We start from the raw sequence: 25,314 nt of genomic DNA, 5'->3' as shown, positions 1-25,314 counted from the left end.
TAAAGAAATAATTAGAGTAACAAAAAGTTACTATTTTCCAAATCACCCTAATTTTCAGGAATTTTTCAGAAGTCTGAACAAAATAGGCTTTATTTAATTCTTGATATTGAATGCACTCTCATTTTGATAAAAATCAATTTTTTAAAAATTCAAGCAAAACAGGTGACAGTATCTTCTTCCAGTTTCAGTTAAATGTGGCATTAATAAAACCAGACAAAATTGTTATTAAAATAACAATACAACCATAGTTTGTCTAAAACTTACCCACATAACACACTTGTTATTAAGTCAGGTGATAGGCATTTACACAAAGTCTCTGAAAATTTTCTGAAGGTTAATGTTTTCTGGACTTTGATTCTAAATAAGTATTTGTTTAGAACCAGAAAGTGATTCAAACTGGAGGGAATCTCGAGAGGTCTATAGTCCAACCTCATGGTCACAGAAGGGCAACAAACTAAACTGAGACAAGACTGCTTAGTGCCTTCTTCAGTGAGATCTTGAAAACCACCAGTGATAGGTATTCCACAACCTGTTCCAGTACTGATGATGGCCCCCAGTAAATCCATGCTGGGTCTTTCAAGTCACATTTTTCTCCTCTATGTGCCCAGAAATGGCTTCCAAGAGAGCTTTTGTGATTTTCCTGAAGTGAAGGCACCAGCCTGTAGCAGCTTGGATAATCCTTGCTCTTTTTTGAAGACAGGTGCAACATTTAGCATCTTCCAAGCCATTAGGTACTTAAAATTTTCATGGCCTTTCAAACACAAAAAGTGGCCTTCCAGTGAAATCATCCAGCTCTTTGAGCACCCTCAGATTCATCCCCACTGGTTCCTGAGACCCGCATGGGCTGTGACTCCTCAAGAAAAGGTCCACACTTGGTGCTTTTCCCCTGTTTCCAAGTTTTTTCACCTTGAGGCATGAAGGGCTGGGAGACCTTTTTGGTGAAGGGCAAGGCAATGAAGCTATAAGTAGAAATTATTTAGTGCCACTTCTATAGGTTTTTAAAATACCTCCAGAGACAGTGACTCCACCACTCTCATGGGTAGCCTCTTCCAGTGTTTTGCCTCAGAAAAGAAGGGCTAGCAACATCAGATCAACTAGTATTATCTCACTAATCCTCCGCAAATATGGCTGCCCAGCCAGTATCTTGTGGCTGGAAGTTATCAGTAAAATTTGGGAATTAGGACTGTTTTTGTCCTGTGCTTGTACCACGCCCACTAGAGCTCAAGTCTATTTCAGGGTGGTGCTGCCAGGTCTCACAATAATGCAGTTCATAGTGATAATGAACAGAAAGTTCAAAAATAATCACTAAGTGCTTTTATTGCTGTCTCCCCTGAAAGATGCAGGCAGCAGCTAAGACTAGTAGCGAAGTTGTCTATATGGAGCATCTCTATACATATGGTACATTTAGTCTTTGAGTTGCAGCTGTGATCCTCCAGGTCTCTGTCTCAAGAAAACTATAATTTTTCATGGGGGCTTTCATGAAGAAAACCAGCTGGGCAATAAGTAATACCTGGGCTGAGGCAGGTGGAAATAAGAATGCTTTGCATCCACTTCATTTAGAGTTGCTACTCGTAAGCTGATGTATGCTCCTAACTATGCACTTATCTGATTGTTTCAGTCTCCTTTCACAGGCTGTGTGTGCAGTGTGTAAGGATCTGAATCAGAAATTTGGAGGTTCGCCTGCAGGCAACTGACTGTGCCCAAGAGTATCAGCCCTTCAAAGTGGGCAGTGCATCCTACAGAGAGTGGTGGGTACTGTTTCTGGTGAATTTTGGAGGCAAATGTGATTGTCCTCTCCTCATGTGATGAGTTCTTTACAGCTCTGAATTTCCGTCTCTGCCTTTTTTTCCTTGTGTCTTCCTGTCCCTTTATGTTCCCATTATATGCTTATAGAGGACAAAAAGCAAATACTTGGAGCCACATGTGTGTATAGCTGTATTGCAGATATGCCTCTCAACCAAATTGCTAGAATGGGCACAGAACTGCAGAAAAAAATGCAGATTGTTTTATGCTTCAGACCTATTTAGTCTCAAGCATGAGACCTTATTGAAGGCATTAATAAGGAGGCAAAATGAAATGAACAGAAACAGCTGAAACCTTAGCTGTGGAGGAACTTGGAATTAGTCAATAGGACAGTTTATTAAAATAAGAGGGGAAAGCTACTTTGCATACAAAAAAAAAAGACAAAGAAACTCATTTGGAAACATTACCTAAAACCAGAACACCTCCCTTTGAAGGTGGATGTACTTGTGTGCTGTTGCTCTTTATGAATCTTTAACAAAGCCACAGAGTACTGTCTACTCTATTGATGAAACCAGAAAGTGCTGCCATAGGGCATTTACCTGCATTGGCTCCAGGACCCCAGGGAGCACAACACAACCCTACACTAGGGTTTGAGGAGAAAATGCAGCATGAGGAGAAAATAAGAGAAAAGAAAATAACCTTTGTGTCATGGTAAAGTATTTTTTTCTTTTTTTTTCCCCCAAAATAACCCCACTCTTTTTCTAGGCACCTTTTCCAATAGCTGCCTGCAACAGTTTTGGGGAGACTGGAGGGTTTGTGGAGCTGCTGGGTTTTCAAGTCAAAAGAAGGATGCCTAGGCCCCATGGAATCAGCAGTCTAATTGAGATTGGGGAGGTTTGCCACTTACACAGGAGTTGTCCTTGGGGACCTTCCACTTACCCCATAAATAGAAGTGTAGGTCAGGAAAAAAACCAGGATTTGGCATTGTGTGTTTTGCTTTCCAACTCAAAAAATGTAGTGGCTGTAGCGTTCACTGACACAACAGCAACAGAACTGAACCCACCTATGAAGCTAAAGTTTTCTTAATAAAGTTTAAACACCAAGTAAATGATGGTGTTGGAGATCCAGAAAGAACCTGACAAGCATCGCTGCTGAACTCCCCCAGTGAGGGGAGGAGGACTCAATATTCCCAGCTAGGAGAAGAGGCAGGAATCAGATTCTGCAGCTGAAGGGCTGCTTCCTTCAGGTGAGGAAGGAGCTGCCTGCCTTCATGGGTCTGTATAGTATTGTCCCTCTCTGTGCATTCTGTTTCTGCATTTCTTTACAATTTTGCTTTTCCCAAGTCTGTTCTGTCTCTCTGGTAAATACTTCCTTGCCTATGCTTGGAGTGGGAACAGAGAAAGTCTCAAAGGAAGATAAACATGTTCAATTACTTGTCTTGAGGAGGCTTAGCTCCACTAGTCCCACTCCTTTCTTCTGTGGCCATGAGGTACTCAGCAGAAGAGTTACAGGTCTCGGTGACCCACGCTGCCTGTGGGGCTCACGTTCATGTGCCCCCAAAATAGGTGTTTCAGAGAATGGTAAGAGGAACGTGGGCCAGAACACAGTTACAAGTCAAGCTCCGGTGACGACCCTGTCCCGTGTGCTGCACAATGTGAGTATCCTGTTTATTGCTGGAAGTTTTTCCCAGAGGCATCATCTCTGCCCGACACAGCCGGGACGGACGGGGATTCCGTAAGCAGCAGCCGGGACGCGGCGCGGGGCTCAGAACGATCAAACCGAGGCTCGGCTGCACCTCTGCAGCGATCGTTCCGGAACACTGCTGTCCTGCGCTACCCGATCCCTCCCCAGAACGCGACCGCACCGTCCCAGAGCGGCAGCGTTCGGGACCCGCAGCGCCGGTGCCCGCGCAGCCCGGCGGGGCTGCCTCCCCCTCTCCCCCGACGTGGGCGTCCCGCGGCGACACCGAGGTGCAGGCGACACCGAGCGCCGCTCTTCCTGCCCCGCGTGGGGAGTCAGACGGATCCCGCCACCGCTGGACCCGACGGCTGTGTGTGTGGGGGGGGCGGCTGAGACTCCCTGCGCGTCCCGGCCGAGGGCGGAGTGACTCTGGCAGCCCGCGGCTAGCCTAGATAAAAGCTCCGCTGCTGCCGTTTTCCCTCCCCTTTTCTCTCGTAACTTTTTTTTTTTTCCCTCCCTCTCCCTCCCAGCAAAGTGACCGCGCCGGCGGCAGCCCCGGAGCAGCCCCAGCGCCGGACGCCGCCATGAGCCCCGCGGTGCCGCCGTCGGGCCGCGCAGCCGGGGGCTGAGCCCCGAGAGCCGCTCCGCGCCAACGCGGCGGGGGCTGGAGGCAGAGAGAGTCCAGGCAGGACCCCCGGTCGCCCCGCCGTGCCTGGGGCAGCCCACGCCGCGATGTCGGCGCAGAGCCTGCTGAGCAGCGTCTTCTCCTGCTCCTCCCCGGCCGCCGCCACCCCCGCCGCCGCCAAGAGTCTCTCCAAGCGGAGGCTCCGCCAGACGCGCAGCCTCGACCCCGCCATCATCGGCGGAGGCCGGGAGGACGGCGAGGGCGCGGGGCGGGGGCCGCGGGCGCGGGCCGGCGGCAGCCCCCCGGGGGAGCGCCGCGGTCCTCGAGGCGCCCCGCCGCCCCACGGAGCCTCCTTCTCCACCCCCAGCACCCCACTGGAGCGGTCGCCGCCGGGCAGCGCTCTCTTTGACGAGGAGAGCCTCCGCGGGAAGCGGAGCCCCGGCTGCGAGCTGCCCTTCCTGGCGCGCACCCCCTCGGCCCTGGCGCTGAGCGGCACCGCCAGCCCCGCCAGCGGCACCAACAGCATCTTCTCCTCGCCCCGGCGCTGGCTGCAGCAGAGGAAGGGGCAGCTCTCGTCGCCCGAGACTCGCCCCGCCGCCTACGTCGTGTGGAAATCCGAGGTAGGCACGCCCGCCCCCGGGGGACGGGCACCCTCCGCGCCGCCCCCGTTCCCGTTCCCGTCCCCGTCCCCGTCCCGGCGGGGCTGCCCCCGGGGCTGCAGCAGCGCCCGCCCGGCTCTGGGTGCGCGGCTCGGCGGGACCCGCGTGTGTCCGTCCCGTGCAGCGGGGCTGTCGAGGCCGCCGTGGGTGTTGGTGCCGGGAGCTGGCATCTGCGACGCTGGAGGGTCGGGTATTTCAGGTCCCCTCGACGGGTTTCATGTGTAGCTGTCCCAGGCCTGTAAAACCTTCCTCTCCCAGTTTCACACCTCTTAAACTGAAGTATATGATGGCTTCTAACAAGATAGACAAATTATTTTTAATGTGCATACCCAGTGAGCTGTGATTTATTTGACAGCACACATGTGTCAGAACCACATGAGAAGCAGTTGTATTCCAAGACAAATCCAACTTCGCAATGCAAATATTTATTTATTTAACTTGGATGTTGTCGTTGTTCGGCTGCAGATACCATACCATGTGGATGAACATTTTCAAAAAATGTGGCATTGTTTCCTGGTAGTGATTGCCCACAGAGTTGGTTATGCTGACCCCTTTGTAGCAGAAGAAGATGATTTTTTTTTATTTTAAGAAATTCTCCATCCAGCTCATGGTAATGAGGTTTCAGGCTTAACTGTTTAGTAGTGTCTTCTGAAGAACTGGGATCAGAAAGGAGCATTTCCATTTCCATTTCCATTTCCGTTTCCATTTCCATTTCCGTTTCCATTTCCATTTCCATTTCCATTTCTGTTTCCATTTCCATTTCCAATGAACCTATTTAAAATAGTTGGTGATAATTAGAGGCAGCAATAAAACATGCAGGATGTGGAAGTCCTTGTAAAATGGCTACCTTACACAGTAATATCAGATCCAAAGCCAAACCAGGCACCATGATAGCACAAGTTTATAAAATGTAGTTTTCATGGGCAAAGGCTGCATCTTACCCTGAGCTCCCATATCTCCCTGTTTGCTTGGAGTATAAAAGTTGTTAATGTGTGCCAATTGGGATGGAGTGTCAACGTGTAAGAGGCAACTTCAGGCTTGATGCTTCCTAGTGTTGAAAGAGGTGGTGAAGAATTTTAGTGGTTTTAAAAAATGGATTATTACAAAGTCTTGTAATCAGAATCTCTTAGCAATATTTCATCTTGATGCTTGAATTTTAATATAGTAAAAATTCATGGTATCAAGGAGCTTTGTGGGATTTGTAGTATCAGTAGACACTGAGATAATAGGTGAACACACTAATTAAGGATGAAATCCTCCAGTGGACAGTGAGATAGCAGGTGATCATGCTAATTAAGTTTGCTGTTTATTCACTTATGGCTTTATAAGGTCTATCAAGAAGTACATAAAGTTTCCTGTGCGGGGTTTCCTGACTGAGTCCAAGACTCACAGAATAGTTTCTGATACATAAGTCTAAGCAGGTCTTCTTTTTTTCACTGAATCTATGCAAAGGTGATGGACTCGTGGGGCGTTTTTTTCAGATCTGTGTGTCGTCAAAACACACAGTGCAGCACATCTTCAGACTGCATATTGCAAAGTAATGTTTTTTTTCCTCCTTTGGTGTGTGTCAAGCATTTTAAAATAGTCGACCCTTTTTTTTTTTGGGAGGGATGTCGTTGTCCCAGCAGTCACAGTGGTGGGGCTGTGGAGCCAGGAGCAGGGTGTGCTGGCCTCCTGCAGTGGATCAGTGTTGTCATTGTGAATTGGTAGCATTTTGTGTCAGTCGTCATTTAACCTGATACTCGCTAGTTTCAGAGTTGCTATTTTCAAGATGTTACACAAAAAGGAACTTAGTTGTTCAGCAAAGACATGTACAAATAATATTAATATGTATTAGAGAAGAAACTGCAGATACATAATTTTCATCTTATTCCGCCTCTTATTTTAGGGATGCATCCTAATGGTCATTCAGTCTGGTCTCATTATAAAATAGCATTATTAATAAAAGACTTACTTGTTTTCTTCCTATTTAATGTCTATTTGAAAAGCTTAATTTTTTATTAAGCAAAGGATTTTTTGTCTCTGCAGCTTCATCCTGGCTTTGGCAAAGCAAGTGTGCTTGAGGAGGTGAAAAAAAACCAAATTTTATTGGGTGAAAAGGAAGTAACTGTTTAGAATATTATAACTTTAAAAGGTCCCATTACTCAATTTATTGTATTCTCAGTAGGAAATCTGTAGTTCCATTTCTATTCAACTCAGGAAAATAAAATACATCACAGTGGTGATTTTACTGAGATGTGAAAGATGACTGAACAGATGACTGCCTAATGAAAATGAACATTGAAAGTTTTGGTTGTAGTACTTAAAAATTCCCATCCTGTTAGTTGGGAATAAAATAAATGTTTATGGCAAAATAATTTTTCTTTACTTTCATTACAACACCTTCAGTATAATTACCCTTTTTAGGAAATATTGCTCTAGAGCCACTGTGGAAGCAACAGGTTATGAACTAGGAGATATATGTGGGAATAGTTTTCTCCCCTGCTACCTTAATCTTTAAAGGAGTAAGGAGAAGTAAAAATGTCATGGAAGTTTCCTCTTCAGAACCCCTTCAAAATTACAACTTCTGGGCAGGACCCTCCTGTGCCTGTCCCGAGCTGGATCAGTGTGGTGGCATCCAGAGGGACATATTGAAGGTGGGGTTTGCAGCCTGCACAGGATGAATCCTGCCCTGGGACAGGTGATACCTTGGGGCTGCAGGGGTAGGGGCACTCCAGTCATGTTTTAAAGCAGGCATGCCCCACTGATCTGGGATTTTTTTTTTATATGAGACCACAGTGTCTATACTAGCTTTGTTATGGGGCCAGGAGAATAAAATGGATTGCTTATTTTACCTTTATTTCATTGTCATTCTTTGACTTCTGCATTTTATGTGACAAGCCTGTCTACTGGCCTAGGGAGACAAAAGTTGCTGCTAAGTTCATGCCACCCTTCATAAATAATTTTTAATGGAATGCCTGAATGCACAGGGGATTTCCAGTTTCAGCAGCTGGTCACACGTAAATGTGTTAGCCCTGTATTTTTAGGTCCACAGATTTTTGAATGTGAAGCACCATCTGATAGATGTGTCTCTCACTGCCCAGTGACCTGGCAGTTCTTTATTGACATGTTGTTTCTTCACAAGAACATTTTTACAACTATAAACATTATTTTTGGCAGAGCTTTACTTCTCTGACAAGCATTCTTTCACCTTTCTATTTTATGCTTATGTATATAAGCTGCTTAAAAAAAACCCCAAACAAACAAACAAACAAACAAACAAACAAACAAACAAACAAAAAACCTGTTCCTGGGTTTGGAAATCAGCAACAACATTTCCAGTGGTTTCAGCAGGGCAAAGCCAAGGGAAATTTTTAATGGGGGGTGAAACATTCATCCTCAATTCCCATCTGATCTCAGCTGTCCTTTTATGCCATTTTCCTTAAAGAAAATTCACTTTCACTTGAAAATTGTCTATTATGCTTTAATTAAGTGTTTCATATGCTCAAGTGAGTTTCTAAGTAAACTAAATATAATGTACCAGATGACAGAAATCTCTAGAAATACCTTAATGCCTTGATTCTGCCAAAATTCATGACCTGTACAACTTAGAGGTGCAAGTGTTTACACTGACTGACTGGCTTTTGCTGGGTCCAGAATAGCTCAGGATTAATAGATCTGTGTGAAGTCTCAAGTTGTGTTAATTCTTCTGATTATTTTTCTGTCTTTAAGATGGTAATGGAAAGCCACAGCAAGTGGATAAAAAATATGGCAAATCACAGCAATGTACCAGAGTAATCTATTTGTTATGAGAAGCCAGATCTACGCAGTTAAACATAAATGACCTGATTATTTTGCTGTCATAGTCTGTGTGTTACTAACTAATTAAATATTACCATCTCCTACAAATATGCTTTTTTGGGGGGAGAGCTGATTTTAAAGTAATGGTAGCATAACATCTTCAGCCTTCCCATCTGCCTGCTTGGCCATGAGGGCAGCATCCTTAATTTGCAATTTGCTTCTCAATGAAGTTAGGCTGCTGCAGGTGGACGGCTCAGCCCTTCCTCACCTCCTCTTCACCTCCTCCTCACCTCCTCCTCCTGCTCGTCCTCCTCGTCCTCCTCATCCTCCTCGTCCTCCTCGTCCTCCTCGTCCTCCTCCTCCTCCTGACTTACCCTATGATCCACTTGCTTGCCCTGCTTTCTGTTGAGCACTACAGGAGTTTTCCATGACATGGGAGGGAAGGTTGCTTTGGTTCCTCACCAGGTTTTGGAGAAGAGGCCAGGAGTTCTCCAGGTGTCTCCTGCACTGCTGCCTGGCCAAACTGTGATGGGCTGCAAGGATGTTGGAGAAGCCAATCTGCATGACCAGAACAATAGTTTAACTGAATTATTTTATAGCATGGCCATCAGAAGTAGTGAACGTTCACAGCACAGGTTTCAGCTGACAGACTTGGGAGGTCAACTGTACTGAATTCACTGGCTTGATACTTTAAATTCATTGGAAAGGCAGTGTAGATTCTCTCTATCCTTGTAGCAACTGGGGGTCCTCTCTTCTCTTAGGCAGCCAGTGATAGGACAAGCTGTGTCAGTGGAGGTTCAGGAGGACATCAATTGTGAGCACAGTGTCTGTTACCTTTAAGCACCTTGATACCTAACCCAGGGATTTTGCTGTATGGATAGAAGACATGTTGGAATATATTCCCTTGCAGACCTCTGATTAACTGTCCTGGAAGCAAAATGGGGTCTAGCATGTTTAAATGGATGACTTGCATTTTTTTCTGTTGAGGGGGCTTTTAATGAGATGTGTTAGAACTGTACTTTGGGAGGTGGGGTTTTTTTTGTGTTTTTTTTTTTTTTAAATAAAGATGGTATTGGTTTTTTACTGTAAAATATACTTTAAATACTGTGCTGGTATTTACCAGTGAACTGTTCTGCTTTATTTTCTTCCCTAAGACATTCCAAACCACTGGACACACAGATTAGTCTCAGCCTGAGTCCATTCCATTCAATGCTGTAAGAGTTCTATAATTACAAAATTTGGTGGGCAGGAATGTTGTGGGTCTCTCATGACAGGAATGCAATTAAAAGTAACTAAATATATTCAGTATTTCTGATTTTTGGCAAATGGACTCTTCCCATTCTCAACTAAATTATGTCTGAAGACATTGGATGAAAATATGGGGGTTGATGGCTAGGACTGACAGAATTTTTCAAGTGTACATTGCTTAAGTAATGGGAAAGGAACTTGTGAGAATAATAGAAATGAGACTGAAAAGTAATTTTGAGTAACCCCTAAAATATTAACAGCCCAGACTGCAGTCTTGAGTTCTTGGTGGAGTTGAAGCACATTTAGATTTGCAGATTCTATTGAACAACAGGAATTGCAGCTGTGACAGCTTGCAGGTGAAGAACATTTCAGAAGTCTTTTCTGCAGTGTTCTGTCTGTGTAGGTATTAAGGCTGTACAGGTATTAAGCCTGTTTATGGGATTTTTTTTTCCATCCAGTTGTAAATATCATAATTGAAACCAGCAGGGAGCTCTGAGCAAGTAGGACAGAGAAGTCAATGGCATAGTAGTCACTTCAGTGCATCAGTGTCATAACTGTAAAGCTGTAATCTTAAGATAAAAAAGGTACTAAAATCAAAACTATAGTGGCAATCCTGTCATAATCTCCTTAAACATGATATAATGCTGCTCATATTTGAATTGCTGGCTATGTGGCACAGTATTTGAGAGCATAAGCATCACTGGAATTAAGCTAACATTTTAAAATATAACATTTGTACACCCTGGGTTCCACTGGTTGCTAACTATACCAGGTATCTGGATTGTGGGAGAAGGGGCCGAATATTCAATTCAACTTGTGGAAACTAGAAAGGGAGCAATAAGGAGGTTCAGGGTAAGGTTCAGACTTCATTTGATATTACAACTCATTGGCCAGTTTTGGAAGGTACTGAGCTTTCAGACCTCAGAGTACTCAGATGTGTGCCTTCCTTTTGGCTGGTGACTACTAATCAAACCAGAGTATCAGGAAGAAAGCAAAGCCTTTAGCTGCCATTCAGTCCTAGAAATTTACTTTCTTTCTTTGCCTCACTTGAAATATTTTGTATCAATTATTGTATACAAATTTTTAAGCTGTGCCTGTTCAAAACAATTTCTGTTATTTTTTATCTGTTCTTATCCTGTAACAATAACACTTGTCCATGGAAATGTATGTAGAGGCTTTCTGGTTGAGTTTTAGTTTTTCCTGGATGTGTGTAGACTGGCTATTTCAAGTTACATGTTTTTTCCACTCCGGCTGTCAGTTAAGAATTATTAAATCCCTGGGAGATTTGAGAGTGTTTTTGAAGGATTTGATGAGCTTCCAGTGCCTTAAGCTCGCCACATTGTTGTACTGGAACCAGATGTTAGGTAGCACGTTTGTGTTTTTGGACCTAAGTAGGTTAGGTACTGTGTCTCTGGCTCACAAAACCAAGCATCAGTTTCACACCCTAAAGCTGTCATCCCTGGGTCATCATCCTCACAGTCCTGGCTATGGGAACAGCTTGCATCAGCAGCTGTAAAACTTTTCTGTCTTTGCTGGATCTTCCTACTTCATATCTTCTGTATCCTCTCAAAGGAAAGACCTTCTGACTTGCAGTATTTACCCATGTGGACTCTTGAGTGTGTAAGGTCAGAAGACTTTTGAGCACTGCACTTAGTGAGGAGGCACATGGACAGCCAGTCCAATGCAGAAACTCTTTTCATGGCTGCTGGGAACTTGCTTTTCTCTTTCTCACCTGTTAAGTTCTAAGTTCCTGTTCCATGCACTTGGACCTTTTTCAGTTGGGCTTGTCTTTTATCCATTTCTAATATTCCTTGTTATGAGTATCTTCCTTTATCTTTCCTGCCAAACATTAAAAAATAAGATACTGTGTCTTGTTACTTTAATCACCTGAAATTCATACAGAAAAAAAAAAATAAAAGCTACTTTACTGTAGCTGTTGCCTACTATTTGGATTGGCCAAGTATTTTTTTCATAATTGGACAAACCGGTTTTCAGCAAAATACAAAGTATGTTACAGACCTTGCTAACAAAGTAAAGATTTAGTTTTAGGTTTTTTAGTGCAATTAAAATTACTTTTGCATTGCCTTGGAATTATCTTGGACTTTATTTTCAGTGATGGAACTGTACCTCCACTGAGTGTCTATAACTCATTTTGCAAGAGGAAAACTAATACAAGTTTTCCATTTCTATTTTCAGCTTTTATTTACTTTATCCCTTTGTTTTCTGCCACTGTTGTAATATGGCAAGATGGTTTCTGAGCACTAACTTTTTCATTTTTTCTCCGAAGGGTAATTTTATTTGAGTAGCACCCTACTGAGACTAATATGGTGAGAAACCAGTTGGCTGTGCACTCTTCAGTTTTCATTTGCCTCTCACCATAAAAAAAATAAAAATACTCCTCCTACAGGAAATGTTTTCAGTTCTGTTATGTCTTTTGCTTCCCATAGGAGGTATTCCTTTTAATTTATTGAATAAACCCATAAAATTTTTGGCACAATAGGGTCTTTGGGCAAGCTGTTTAAGAGATCTAGCCATCTTCTGTTTTTAGAAGATGTGCAATTGTTTCTTTATACAGTGCTGTGAGGCTCTGGGGCCAGCTAACAATTATGTGAAATGGGAGAATTTGAAGCTAAAGAATGTGGATTGACACATCTGCTATCACTTCTCAAATATCATTATTTTGATTGTTCATATCTCATATTTATCCTCCTTAAACCATAATAAATCCCTTTTCTCTTTCCCCTGTCATCAATTTTTAAAGGATTCTGGGTAGTACTTTGCTCTTAATCTCATCCCACAATTCCTTTTGTAAGTGTATGTATATATAGGAAGGTTAAATCCTCATAATGTCCTGGTTAGAAATCAGCTCGATTTAACTGTTAATTTAATATGATGACAGTGCAGACTACTATTTGAAAGGGGTGGTGGGGAAAGAGAGACTGGGATAGATTACATTTTCATCCTCCAAAATAAGACCCTATCTACTCTATCATAAATTAGAAAAATATGGTCGAATTTTCTTGTGGCTGTTTCATAACATTCCTACTGACAAAATATGGCGTGCCTCTTGCTCATTGCTTCACTACTGTTTGTTGGGCTTGTATTTGTGTCTGCATCCAGTGACAGCTCTTGTTCCAGCACACCACAGGAACATGTCTTGTAGGTCTTTAGAAGAGGGCAGCAGACTCAAAAATGCTACACAGAGTGGGCTCTGCCTGGGAGTGGGTACAAAACCATAGCAAGCCAAGAGAATGAGGCACCCAAACTACTTAAATAGACACAACTGAAGTTTTACTTATTTCAGAGATAAAGTGCCTTAATTCTGTGCTCACTAAAGGAATGCAGTGTAATTGGCAGCCAACATATATGGAGGGTATTCAATGCAACTTTTTAGCAGAATAGTTAGTAAGATTTACATTGGCAAATTTTCATATTTTAAGTCTCTGGCACACTGTCCAAAATACTTCTCGGTGCTTTTCTCTGCTGGAGGTATGACCACATATGACTTCCTCACCCCTGCCAAGGCACAGATGAAACCTTTCTGTTTCACAGACCTTTCCTGAACTGAGGCAGAGTGACCGAAACAGATAAACATACTTTTCTTTCTTAAAGTAAATTGTGTAACAGAGCCTCCTGCCCATATTTTAGCCCAAATGCAGGTAAATTACACCACCTCTTGTGGACCAGAGGAAAACAAGTTAAGCTAATTCATTTAATGAACTGTGGAAGGTGTGCACTGTGGAGAGCAGGATACCTGCATACTGGTCTGCATGAGCAGAAAGGTAACAGGCAGGTCAAGGGAAGTGACTTCACCTTTGTGAGGCCCCATCTGGACTCCTTTGTACAGGGGACATGTTGAAAACCTGGAGCAAATTGAGTGGAGGGCTATCAGGACAGTTAAGGGATGAGAGTGCCTAATACACAAGAAAAGGATGAGATTTGTTTCAGCCTCGAGAAGAATCAAGGGGGAATGAAAATCCACTCTTACTAACTATGTGGGGGTCTAAGGAGGAGATGCAGCTGGATATTGTCAGAGCTGCACAATGACAATCACAAATTGCAGCAGCAGGAATTTTGAGTAGATCTAAGTAAAAGCATTCACAGCAGGAGTGGTTAACTATTGAAATGGATTCCCCAGAGAGGCTTTGGAATCTCCGTTCTTGGAAATTTTCAGCCCTTGACAGGTCAAGGCCTAAAGGATTCAATCAAATTTTGAAGATGGGACCCAGCTTTGAGTAGAAGATTGGACCAGATGACCTGCAGAGGTCCCTTCTGACCTAATGTTTTCTGTGATTCTGTGACTCAGAGTATCATTTCTTTCCACAGAAGAATTGAGAATGGCTGTTCTCCTTTCTGTTACAAAATAACTTTTATGGTACCAAAGTTGCTGAGTTGCAGAAATTACTACCCTCTCCACTACCAACATTTGTAGCAGGCATGTAGGAAGAGCAATTTCTTTCATTCAATCATTCGCCAAAGTTTTTGGCGTGTTTCTACTCTGTGAAGCACATCCTGCTCTTACTCTACTCCTGGTGTCCCACAAATGCAAAGAAAGCCTGGGTAGTTCTTTAAAGATGTCAGTATAATTCAAAACAAACCCCAACCAAACCCTTCTGAAATTCAAGTGTTTTGCGGAGACAGCTAGACAGTCCTCTAGCAGAACTTCAGCAGGGATTTATCAGGGAACTTTCAGTAACTACTTGCTACATTGGTTTCCTGTCACCTCCTTTACCAAACCAGCCTGCTTCTTCCAGCACCACGGGCTTACACCTTTAGGACAGCGTGTTGTTAGGACAGATTGATCTGGCACTGAGCTTTGTCTGTTTATGTGGGTTGTTTACATTTAAAAATATTGAATGTTTGGCAAAACACTGTTAACTTTTCCTACCATTTCATGGTAGTTCAGTGTGCTCATGACAGGCTGTATGATGTACTGCCTAAAACACTTCAATTCAATGCCTGTGATAAAATGATGCTACAAAAGCGTTGCTGTCAGTTTAACTTTTCTAACTTTCATTTTTGTCATCTTGCCTTATAAAAGTAAAAATAATCTGTGAGAGTAATGGGAGAAGGAAAAATATTGAAGAGGTATGCAAGAAGGAAAGGGAATCTCCTGCCGAGCTTTGAGCTGGGAATTTAATCAGATATACAGAAAAATAGATGTGGCAATAGGACTGTTCAGGATTTGCCTATATTGTCTTACACAGCAAGAGTTTAACCTGATATTGACCTTACGATTTATGAGCTTAAGGGTACAGTTATGTAACTGGGATCAGTCAAAGCTAAACTAAACTGGAATAGGCAGATGGGGCCACACAGCCTGGAAAAAGCTGGTACCAAATTGGCCTGCTGAAATAAATGCTTCCATTCTGCAATTTAAAAGGAGAGCAGGTCATAATTTGCTGCTGTTTACAATGCAGCAGTGGATTTTTTGAGCTTCTGAGGTATGTTGATCAATATCAGACCCGTGTGTCTTTTCCTTTCTCTTGAGAAATTATTTTGGCAAGTCTTCGTTTAGCTGGCAGAGGTTTTGTCAAGCAGGTGCAGCCTCCAATGCTGAGTATGAAAATGGGCTGACAGGAGGATCTTGCCCACAGTAAAACAAAGCTATGAAACTTGGACTCATAACCGTTTGCAGTCCTGAAAAGTACTTTTTCCTTCAGGGACCAGGACATAAGAAAAGCAAAGGGTGATTCCAGCTTTATGGTTCAAATAGAAGAAGATTAGGAAGGGTGGAAGACAACACAGTGTGGTAAATGAGCAGCTAAGTGAACATCAGCAAGGCAGGAAAGCACGATTGCCACTGAAGTGCCACCACCACCAGGTAAAGGACAGCTTTGACTTCTGCTTGGGTGTCCCTGCCCGGTCTTGCTCATGGTGCAATGTCCTGGTTTACTGCTGGGACTGCTGGGCCCAAGGTGCTCTGGTCATGGCATGGCTCAGCACGTTGTGGCTCTGCTTGCCACACCACCTGGGCCTCAGTGTGGTTCAGTCAGATGAAAGGCTGGTGTTGGACCCAGTGTGGTCTGAACTGGCTGCCACAGTGCTTGTTGCTCCCTGAGTAGTTCTCACCATCAGCTGTCTCTGCAATGAGTTTTTCCTGAAGCTTTTGACTCACTTTTGAAGACAAACCTTGAGTTCCTACATTATTTAGATAGTTTTTGAAATCATATTCTAGATATTTTGTATTGTTACTTTTTGTTATTGTAATTAGAGCCTTCTTTCTTTCTTCTTTCTTCTCAGAGAAGGCTTGTAATGCTGATGTCTCCCACACAACTGAATACTGGGTTTCAGCAGTAAAGGGGGCTTAAGACTTGTTTGTATGTTTCCTTGTGCAGTTTTTCATTTTAGTAGCACTTTCAATTGTTGAAGTTTCAAATGTTCATGCTTTGTTTGTCCTTGTTTTGTAATGATAGATATGTGCTTTAGCACAACTTGATAAATTATATTTTCCTTTCCTATTAGTTATTTTTTGCTTGTGACAGTGTACCTGCTTGTTTTTTTGGAAACACATATGGAAGATGTATCAGTGCATTGTTGAAGTCCAAATGCATGTACTTTAGCTCTTTAAACTGATAGCATCCAGCTGATCAGATGGTAAATGGAAATTCTGATTGCTGTAGAATGTGGGGTCTGGCATAAGTGCCAAAACTAAAAAGAAAATATCTGCTGTTCACTGGTGACTTTTGTTCTGTGATAGCTGGCCTGGAGGGAACTCTCAGGGAGGGGGTTAGGCTGCACTGCTGTGTTTGTCACAGCTTCCTCTCTGGAAGTCCATTTTAAGCAAAGCTCTCAGATGTTTGAAGGCCTGGTTGTTTGGAAATCTGTCTGACAAACTGACTGGAAACTAGATATCATTTTGCTTTCTACCAGGGAAATCCTGTCCTTATCTAAAAGGCTGCTGAAGGCTAGAGCCCTGCAGAGACAGTGAGGTGCCACTGCAAGAGGAGTGGATGGAGATAGCAGGGCATGATCCTTATTGCCTGTGCTCCACAAACACAAAGTTCTCTGCCAAAGCTGCTGAATCCTGATGATGGGGTAGGCAACAGAGTGAACCCTCATCATGGCATGTTGGAGAACTGTTGAACCCTGGGATTAGAAACCCTGGGAGCAGCAATGAGCTCATCTTCATGGCCATACTGCAGTTGTGGTGGCCGTGGTCTCAGGTGGCAGGACACCTTTCCTAAGTGGTTTGATCTCTTGGAGACCCTTCTTTTGGACCAAGTCCAGCTACTTGGACTTAGCATTCAGCATGAGATTTAACTGTAGAACTTTCTTGATCTTAAGATAGCAGGCTTAAAATAAATTAACTTGAATTATGGTTGCAAAGAATGAGATTACTGCAGTGAATTATTTATTTCTGGCTTCCTTACAGTTTTTTGAAATACAGTCCCTCAAGTGTTGAGATGAAGGCATTTAATAATCATATTGCTCTGCTAGAGGGTGACCTTAATTAAAATAGGACCAAAGCATTTGTAGGAAAGCAGGAGCTCTTCTTGTGCTGAATCTGACTCAGACAGATGGAGATGAAGTGGAAGCCAATGGGAAAGGAAAAATATGGTTGGCAACATCTGGGCCAAATCAAAGCAAAACTGGAAGGGAGCAATTTGTTAAGGTGTTCCCAAGGAGAATGTGAGGATTTCTGTGGAAGGTACATAGCAGGGGGAGCTACAGAGGGGCTTACTTCCTGACCCCTCTTGAAAGAAAATCCAGGGCTAGACGGGGGAGTTTGTATGGCATGTTCCTTGGAGCTTGTGATAAAGGGCCAGAGGAGCAAGGGAAGGGATTTGCTTCCAAGTTTGAGTGCTGGGGGTGTTGGTGCAAGAAGCAGCTGCTGAACTGTCGAGGATACAGAAAAAGCAGTATGTGGGAAGTATAATGGGACCTCCCATCAGGTCCAGAGTTTTTTTTTTTAGGTTTTTTTTTGTTTTGTTTTGTTTTGTTTTTGTTTTTTGTTTTTGTTTTTTTTTTTTTTTCCCCACTATTTTGGTTATTTTATAACCCAGCCCTTTCAGGCAGAGAAGCCCTGCTGGGGAAAGGCATGAAAGATTTGGGAAAGACTGGCATGACTGAATGGAAATCTGTGGATCAGTGTGTGTGGTGTGAGATGGAACTGGGTTAGCTGTGGTGTTGATGCACTTAAAGTAACATATTTAGGGATAAGCAATTGAATTGCTGGAGCTTGCCTTAGAAGTGAAGATTATTTTGTGCAGTAGCAAAGCACTCTAAATTATTTGTCAAATCCTAATGAAGCGTGGAATTGAACTCCAGAGGAGAGAAATTGGGAATTATATCTCTACATTATCACAACCTCTGTGAGGTGTAGTTGCCCAATAAAGCCAGGCTGCAAATGCTTGATGGGAGAAAGGAGAAGAGTTTAGGAGCACAATAAGGGTAAAGGAAACTGGAGGTACTTTGGGATGCTTGAAATTATGAACTGCAGGGGTATTATTTAACCTTTGTGACAAAATATTCTGACTGTAAAATATATTTATATTTAATATATATATAGTTCCTTTCTTTCTAAACTTGGAAGTTATGTTTGCTGTGTTATAATTTTGCATGGGGAATACTCATTGTGTCTGGATCCTTTGCTGCCATGAATTATTACCACATGTAAAAATGTTAATTTAAGCATTTCACAATAATTTAAGTACATCTGGAGTCCAGGGTACTAAAAAACTGTTACTTATACAACACTGCAATGTACAATGTCAGGGAAAAGAAAAATAATACAAAATGTACTATTTCTTAATAATGTAAGTCATGGTTTTGTTGTTCACCTCTTTTGTTTTGTCAGGAAATATCTCCCAGCTCTGAAATTCTGTCTCCTGGAGTTGAGACACTGCAAAGCTGGGTGGGTGAGACTGTAGTGGGTAGAGCTGAGGCTCCTCAGACATGTGTTGGGCTGTTCACTGCCTGATATAGCTTTGCATTCCAGTACAGCAGCTCCACAATTCTGTGCACTGCCACACCAGGGACCACCATGCTCAGGTCAGATGACATTGGGTGTCCCTACCCAGCTCCTTCAGACACCTCCTGTGGAGGAGTTTCCAGAACAGTGAGGTACAGGAGTGGTTCTGAGATCAAATAGCTAGAGGTCACTTGCTTCCAAAGACAACTGGAGGGCTTTTGCCTTTACTTTAGTGAGGAATTCGTGAATTAGGCTCAACTGGCGCAACATCAATGTGTAGGAAAGGCTCTAACATACTGAATTTGAAAAAAATAAAGAAATATTTTTTCATGCTTTGTATTAGCATAACTCTGGAAATATTCTGGTTTTGATTTTGCTTTTGCTCTTCCCAGCTTTTTAGGAAATACTTGAATTAAAGTGGCAGGTGATTGCTTGGTCCTTAGGAGATGCCTGGGGGTGGCTCATTGAAGCACTGGGAAGGGACAAGGCTTGAAAAATCAGAGCTGCAGATGAGCCTGTGGATTTGGAGGCTCAGGGCTGTGGGAAGTGTCTGCTGTTAGGGCTAAGTATCTGTACCACATGGCCCTACAGAGAAGGGCAGTGGGGCTTGGGTGGGATTTGGGAATTTCTGCTGGGTGTGTTTCCCTGATGGGGGAAGGGGATGCAGCATTAGTTATTTCTGGAAACCACACAGCCTAGAGAAATGATATTTAGCTGTTAGATAACTGGTTTAAATTGGGATTATGCCCAAATTAGGGATGAGACAGTAAAAGTGAGTGATAAGAGTATCTGCTGTTTCTGCCCTGACTGTGAGGGGTTGAGGGACAGAAATGGGCATCCAGCAGTGTGCAAATCCATACAGAATCCAGAGAATTTGTGTGGGCATCCCTGCATCAGAGGTTGCCCTGAATTGCAGAGGTGATTTTTACATTACCGTAGTATCTTGGCACTCTATTTGTGTGTTAGGACATCACTGTACAAAATGAATAAACACAAGAGACTTTATTTCCAGAAATTTTACATAAAACAGATAGATATGGTTGCACCAAGAATTACATAGAGACAATTTGGTGATATTTAATAGACTCAGCAAGCAAATGTTTGGCCTTGCTAAGTTTTAGAGATTCTTCAACCATGAGGACAATGTTACAATAATAAGCATAGTAATGGATACAATAATTCATATCATATCATATCATATCATATCATATCATAAATTTAGTGGTCATTTCTTCAGAAATTAGGGGAGAAGGAGATAAGTTGCCAGTGCACAAAACTAGGTGATGATGGAATGTCATGATGGAATTAACATATTCAGTAGATGATGATGGAGAGGATGGGACTAGTTAGGAAGGAAAATGTTTAATATTTGATGTGACAACAGGCTGAAATACAATGGAATGCTACAAAGAAAAAGGTGGCATCTTCAAAGCCAAGATGCCTTTGCATAGCATTGTGGATGAATGTAAGCAAAGCAGATCGTATTTGAAAGGTGAGGAAAGAGGATACTAGAGCCACTGAGAAAAAAGCAGTCTGCACAGGATTTCTGCCTGGATTTTGTATTGAAAAGGCTGTGTATTGGTAATCTGTGTATAAATACGACTTCCTTTAGCTCCTAGACAAGGGTCAGTGATAGGAGGAATACTGCATATACTGATGTTTGTTATCTTCCTGCCTCCCTTTCCACAGGCATCAGATTTTCCCAGTGTCCTAGAGATTGTGTGTAGATGCACAGTGTGGTATGGTGTAAAGATCTCTGGTCTAAACTGAGAAGCTGATGCAGTGTATGGCTATGCCACAAAGTCTACTGAGGTCCCAAAATAGTGCAACCATTGTCCCACAGTGACTAAGCTAAGAAATATAATCAAACCCACTAATCTGGTAAATCACACTAATAATAAATTAAAAGTAGATGTATTTAAGGATTGGTCTACTTTTATTTCTGCAGAACTAAGTCTGCTTTGATTAGTACATGTTATAGCTTACTGGGGAGGTGTTAGATTGTACTTGTACTATGAAAGGAGTTTGACACCTTTATGTGTGAGATTACCCAGAGGTGAAGCATAAAACCAAGTTCAGCTCCTGCCCATGTAGGGATACCTCACCACCCCACTTGTCTCCTGTTCCAACCTGGCTGGCTCTCTGGAAGATCCTTGCCTGGGGCAGTTTTATTCCTCTTCCCCTAAGGTGTCTTACTATTTTTTTTCAATCCTTCTGAGCGGTGTTGTTGTCACCCCATCAGTCTGCTGAGTATGAGGGATGGTGCTACTTATGAACCAGTTATCCAGGTGCTGTGGTAGCTGTTGGCTGCCAGCCCCTGTGGTGGGCAACTGGATCCTGGTGTCTGCTTGACACCTGATACAGCCTTATTCTGCCCTTTTGGCTGGCAAAGGTAGAGGAATCATCATCAGAAAAGGAAAAAGTTATATGTGTGATTTTAAGTACGCAAGTTTAAACCTTAAGGCAGAAATACTTTTATTTTAAAAAAAAATCAGGAGCAGCAAAAGAAAGGCTTGATGAGCAATCCTAATACACTAAGCAATTCCTTTTGTTTGTAAGTTATCTACTTTATTCCAAGGACCTTTTGCAATGGTTTCTTTGCACATTAAATGTCTTACTGGAGAGCTGGCATCTTGCTGTGAATTATTAACACTTACCTAATGGGTGTTTACATATGTTTGCCTTGAAACTTAGCTGTGTAATTCAGTATGAAAACATTGAGTTTGCGAGCCTGTGCATTAATGAAGGTGCAGAGGATGTAGAGGAAAGTGGCTGTTGATTTTTTATGAGCCTCTTCATGAACTTCAGGGTTTCTTACCTGTTATGACTACTTAACTACTTCTGCGCTGTTACTCTGTCAGCAGTAATAGTAAGCCTCTTCTCTAAGTACCTTCTTCATTATTTCTCTATGATTGTGTAAACCCCCCCTTCAACATACACAGTAGTCTGGAGTGCTTCACTCCCTGGAGCCCCATTCCTACCCATACCCCGTGCTGGACCACAGCAGCCTGTGGGGCACAGAGCTAAGCACAGCATTGATCTTTTTTCAGCACCTCAGCCCTCTGACAAGGAGAGGTTCACACCAAAGCTCGTGACTGTCTTCATTTGGATGGATGTCTGTGTCCTCCATTCAGTACCTTTTTGGGGACACACTGTCAAGCTTTAATTACACCTTGTAATTGCATCTCTGAAGGAAGTTGGTGGGTATTATAGCCAAAGTTGCATGCTATAGTTCCTGATCCTGCTGCCCTTCAGAAATGTCATCCTCCCCTAAGCAGGGACTACTTCTGTGAGAACTTGCTTTGATAAGAAGGAAACTTAACTTCAGTAAAAATTGGTTTTGCAGTGGCCACTTGGGGAAAAAAAGGAAGAAAAAAATGCAACAAAATCATCGCAAATGAAGACCCTTCTCTGTTTAGGAGGCCAAATATCTTACTTGGAAATGCAAGTTCAGGAATGTGACTTGCATTATTGGTGACCTTGTCACTTGAGAGGAAGAATTAATTGTTATCTCTTGTCCTTGAAGGCAGGGATTTTAGTGCCTTGATTAGATCTTTGTGTGAGAAGTTGGAGTGGAACAGCCAGCTCCTCTTTTCAATATTTCAGCCTTGTTAGGGCACTGATGGCTTTCACAGAAGTCCTTGCCCTGGTTGTTAGCCATTACTAAGAGGAGTAAATCTAATGATTTACATTTTCTTGGACAAACATTTCCTAAAAGGACAGCAGAAAGGATCCAGTGGCAGATGCAGTGAAGCCTGTTCTGCCAGCTCTAAATCTGTTGTTTTGGAGGCAAATACGCAGAAGCCTTCCCTGTGCAGCAGGTGTGACTTGTGGGACAGCTCTGCATGCCCAGCTCAGCCACTGCAGGGTTGCTCTGCAGCAGTGGTGACACTGGTGACACAGCTGAGCATTCCTGGCTGTCCTTGGGTGTGTCCCCTTGTCCTGCAGGATACCTTTCTCCTAAATGCATGCAATCCCATCAACAGGATGAGAAAAATTACTTTCTTGAGAGAATATTTAACATGTAAGATTTTGCCTACTTTTCTTTTTGAATCTCTTCATCTTAAATGGCAGTAACCAAGTTGAATCTTAGAATTAGCTGAAGTATGGATTTCATCTTAATTGATGAATCTCTTTAAACTCTTTGGAAAAAAAAAAACCAACAAATCCTTCAATTTTAAAGGAATATAGTTGGCTCTCCTTAAAATATCAGCTTTTGTTTGATTTCTGATCCTGGGCTCCATTTTTGCTCATAGACATAGTAGGAGAGAGTTGTTAACATGAAGAATTAATTCATGTTTATGATACATTTATCCTGCTAGAATGTTTCCAACTTCAAATAGCCATGCTTTGATTATTTTGCAAAAAAAGGCATTAGGCTGTAGGAAAAAGTATTTCTAGTCAGAAATCAGAGATTTTTGTAGCAAAATCTGCTCTTTTTTTTTTTTTAAAGGAAGATTGCTGTAGTCAACAAACACGAAGCTTCATCAAGCAGCACGTTGATATTAATTGCCATGGTTTCTTTTTTAGTGGTGGTCTTATTTAAAACTTGTCTTAACACCTTGTGGAATCAGTTAACTATTAGTTTGCAAATGATATGGTGTTTCAACAGATGTGTAAACACCCTGCCCTTCCTAACAGGAAAAGGTCACAAATAACTCAGCTTTAAAGTTAGGGTTGATCATGTAATGCTCATGAAGGAAATGTGTTCTTTTATACTGGAAAAATAGAGGGTATCCTGGCTCCTACTTTGGGACTGAAGCATTTTTTTTCAGGGAATCACAATCATTTTTAGCATGTATTTATTGTAATAAAATTCAAAGTAATATTCAATAAAAAAAGCTGTGGTGTGATGTTCAGTCAGGACTCTGTTGCAGTCTTCACTTCACAGTATTTCTTTCTGCCTGTGATGTGAGTTTGTTTTTACAGTTAATTTGCCTTCCCATAGTAGGGAGGACTGTATTTATTAGATCTTACCCTGCTTAATCTAACCAGAACACCTGCTGGGAAGCTGTAATACAGTGTCAACTGTGGTGGTGAGATAAGGGCCTGATTTGCTTTTACTTGACACTGTTTCATATTTACCATATTTCAATAAAAAACATTTAGAAAATTTTGGTTTGTGTGCATATTTGTTTAGGCTGTCCCATCAATCACTGTGTTTCACTTCCATAAGCAATGCTATTACCGACTCCAGTATGGCCCTGCATGAGTCTCTTGATAATCTTTTATTTGACGTGCAATCTGTCTCCTTCCAGACTTCATACATCCACAGGCTTATTTAATTTTGAGACTTCTTTCACTTCACTGTTCTTTATTCTATGGATAACTCAGTACTTCATGGTGTAGGCAGATCTTCATAGAGATGCTCGTTGATACTGCAAGAGGCGTAAGCAACGTTCATCTAGAAAGCATGTTGCTCCTATGACTTGCTCCAATGCATGATTGATTATTCAGTTACCTGTCCTGCTGTTTGCAACTGGTCAATTAACACATGGGATAGTATTTGTGACAAAATACTTTTCATAATTTTTGTATTGGGTATTACATAGCATTTCTTAGATGTCTTACCACACTTTGGAGGCGGACAGCTGACATGTCATTCGTGTTAGAAATAGCATTCAACAAGATATGTATTGTCTCTATATATACAAGCAATATGATATTCTGTATTCCTTGAATTGAAGGACATTACTCATTTTGATATTTCCATATAATTTCATTTATACATGCTGACACCATAAAATGAAATAAAAAATATGCAGCTGAAAAGATAAGATTTGAAAGAACAATACCCATATATCATTACAAATATATTATTTCTTGTACATTTGTATATTCCTGTATAGCTTTGTGCATAAATAATTTGTGTGTGTTCAAATGAAGGACAAAGTGTTTCCCACATTTGGCTCTGGCAGGCTGAATTTTATGTGTGAAAACTGGACAAACATAAAGGTTCATTATTGGCCTCACATCTGAGGAAGCTCTAGAGCATAATATTTTCCTTCAGAGTCCTCTTTAGGCTTGTATTTAGTAAATGAGCTTCAGATCTTCCTGTTCAGTGCTATTCTAGCATAGGAGGAGGAGCTTTGGCTCATCAAATGCTGCCCAGCAAACTGAGACGTGAGTGTAGCACATCTGCACCTAAGAGCTGCATTAGCACAGGGACGTGCTGGGGAGCTGATTCCCCCATCTGCTGGCATCAAAGAGACACCTGAATAGGCTGAATCTTGCTTCCCTTGTGTCTAACTCTTTGCTTCATGTGGAAGTGAAGAGGAAAGGGAGTGGGATGAGAAGTTCTAGTGTGAACCAAGGTCCTGCCTCTGGGTAGGGAGAAGAGCCAGCAGGACCTAAGGGCGCAGGGAAACTCCTGAGTCTGTCACTAAAGAAGTACTTCATGTAGCTAATTTAGCTGAAAATTTAGTTTGGCTGTCTCTTTGCATTCTTAATACTTTTCTGTGCATGAGGGAGAAAGCACTGCGTAACTGGTGACTTTTATTATGCGACTTTCACAAGTGCTTTTTGATTTTGCATGTGACTGTTTTTTCATGTGATGTGTCCACTGCTTTTTCCAACAACAATGCTATTACGTTTAGAGTTACAATAAAAAAAAAAACATGTGGAGGATCATGCTATAGAAATTCTGGTGATTTTTGTACTTAATC

At 42.2% G+C, this 25,314-nt stretch overlaps 1 protein-coding gene across 1 annotated transcript in view; it reads left to right on the top strand.

The window, feature by feature from the left end:
• The first annotated feature begins 4,155 nt into the window (after positions 1-4,155).
• Positions 4,156-25,314, top strand: part of ARHGAP6 (Rho GTPase activating protein 6) — a 312,065-nt gene continuing 290,906 nt past the window's right edge. The window contains exon 1 of the mRNA XM_062515112.1: positions 4,156-4,668. Coding sequence (XP_062371096.1) covers positions 4,156-4,668 — 513 coding nt within the window. The remainder of the gene's footprint in view (positions 4,669-25,314) is intronic.

The sequence above is a fragment of the Cinclus cinclus genome, chromosome 2 (genome assembly GCF_963662255.1).
Source record: "Cinclus cinclus chromosome 2, bCinCin1.1, whole genome shotgun sequence".
In the NCBI taxonomy this organism is placed as follows: domain Eukaryota; kingdom Metazoa; phylum Chordata; class Aves; order Passeriformes; family Cinclidae; genus Cinclus; species Cinclus cinclus.
The sequence above is the reverse complement of the archived record's forward strand: the minus strand, read 5'-3'. Positions and strand labels throughout refer to the sequence as shown.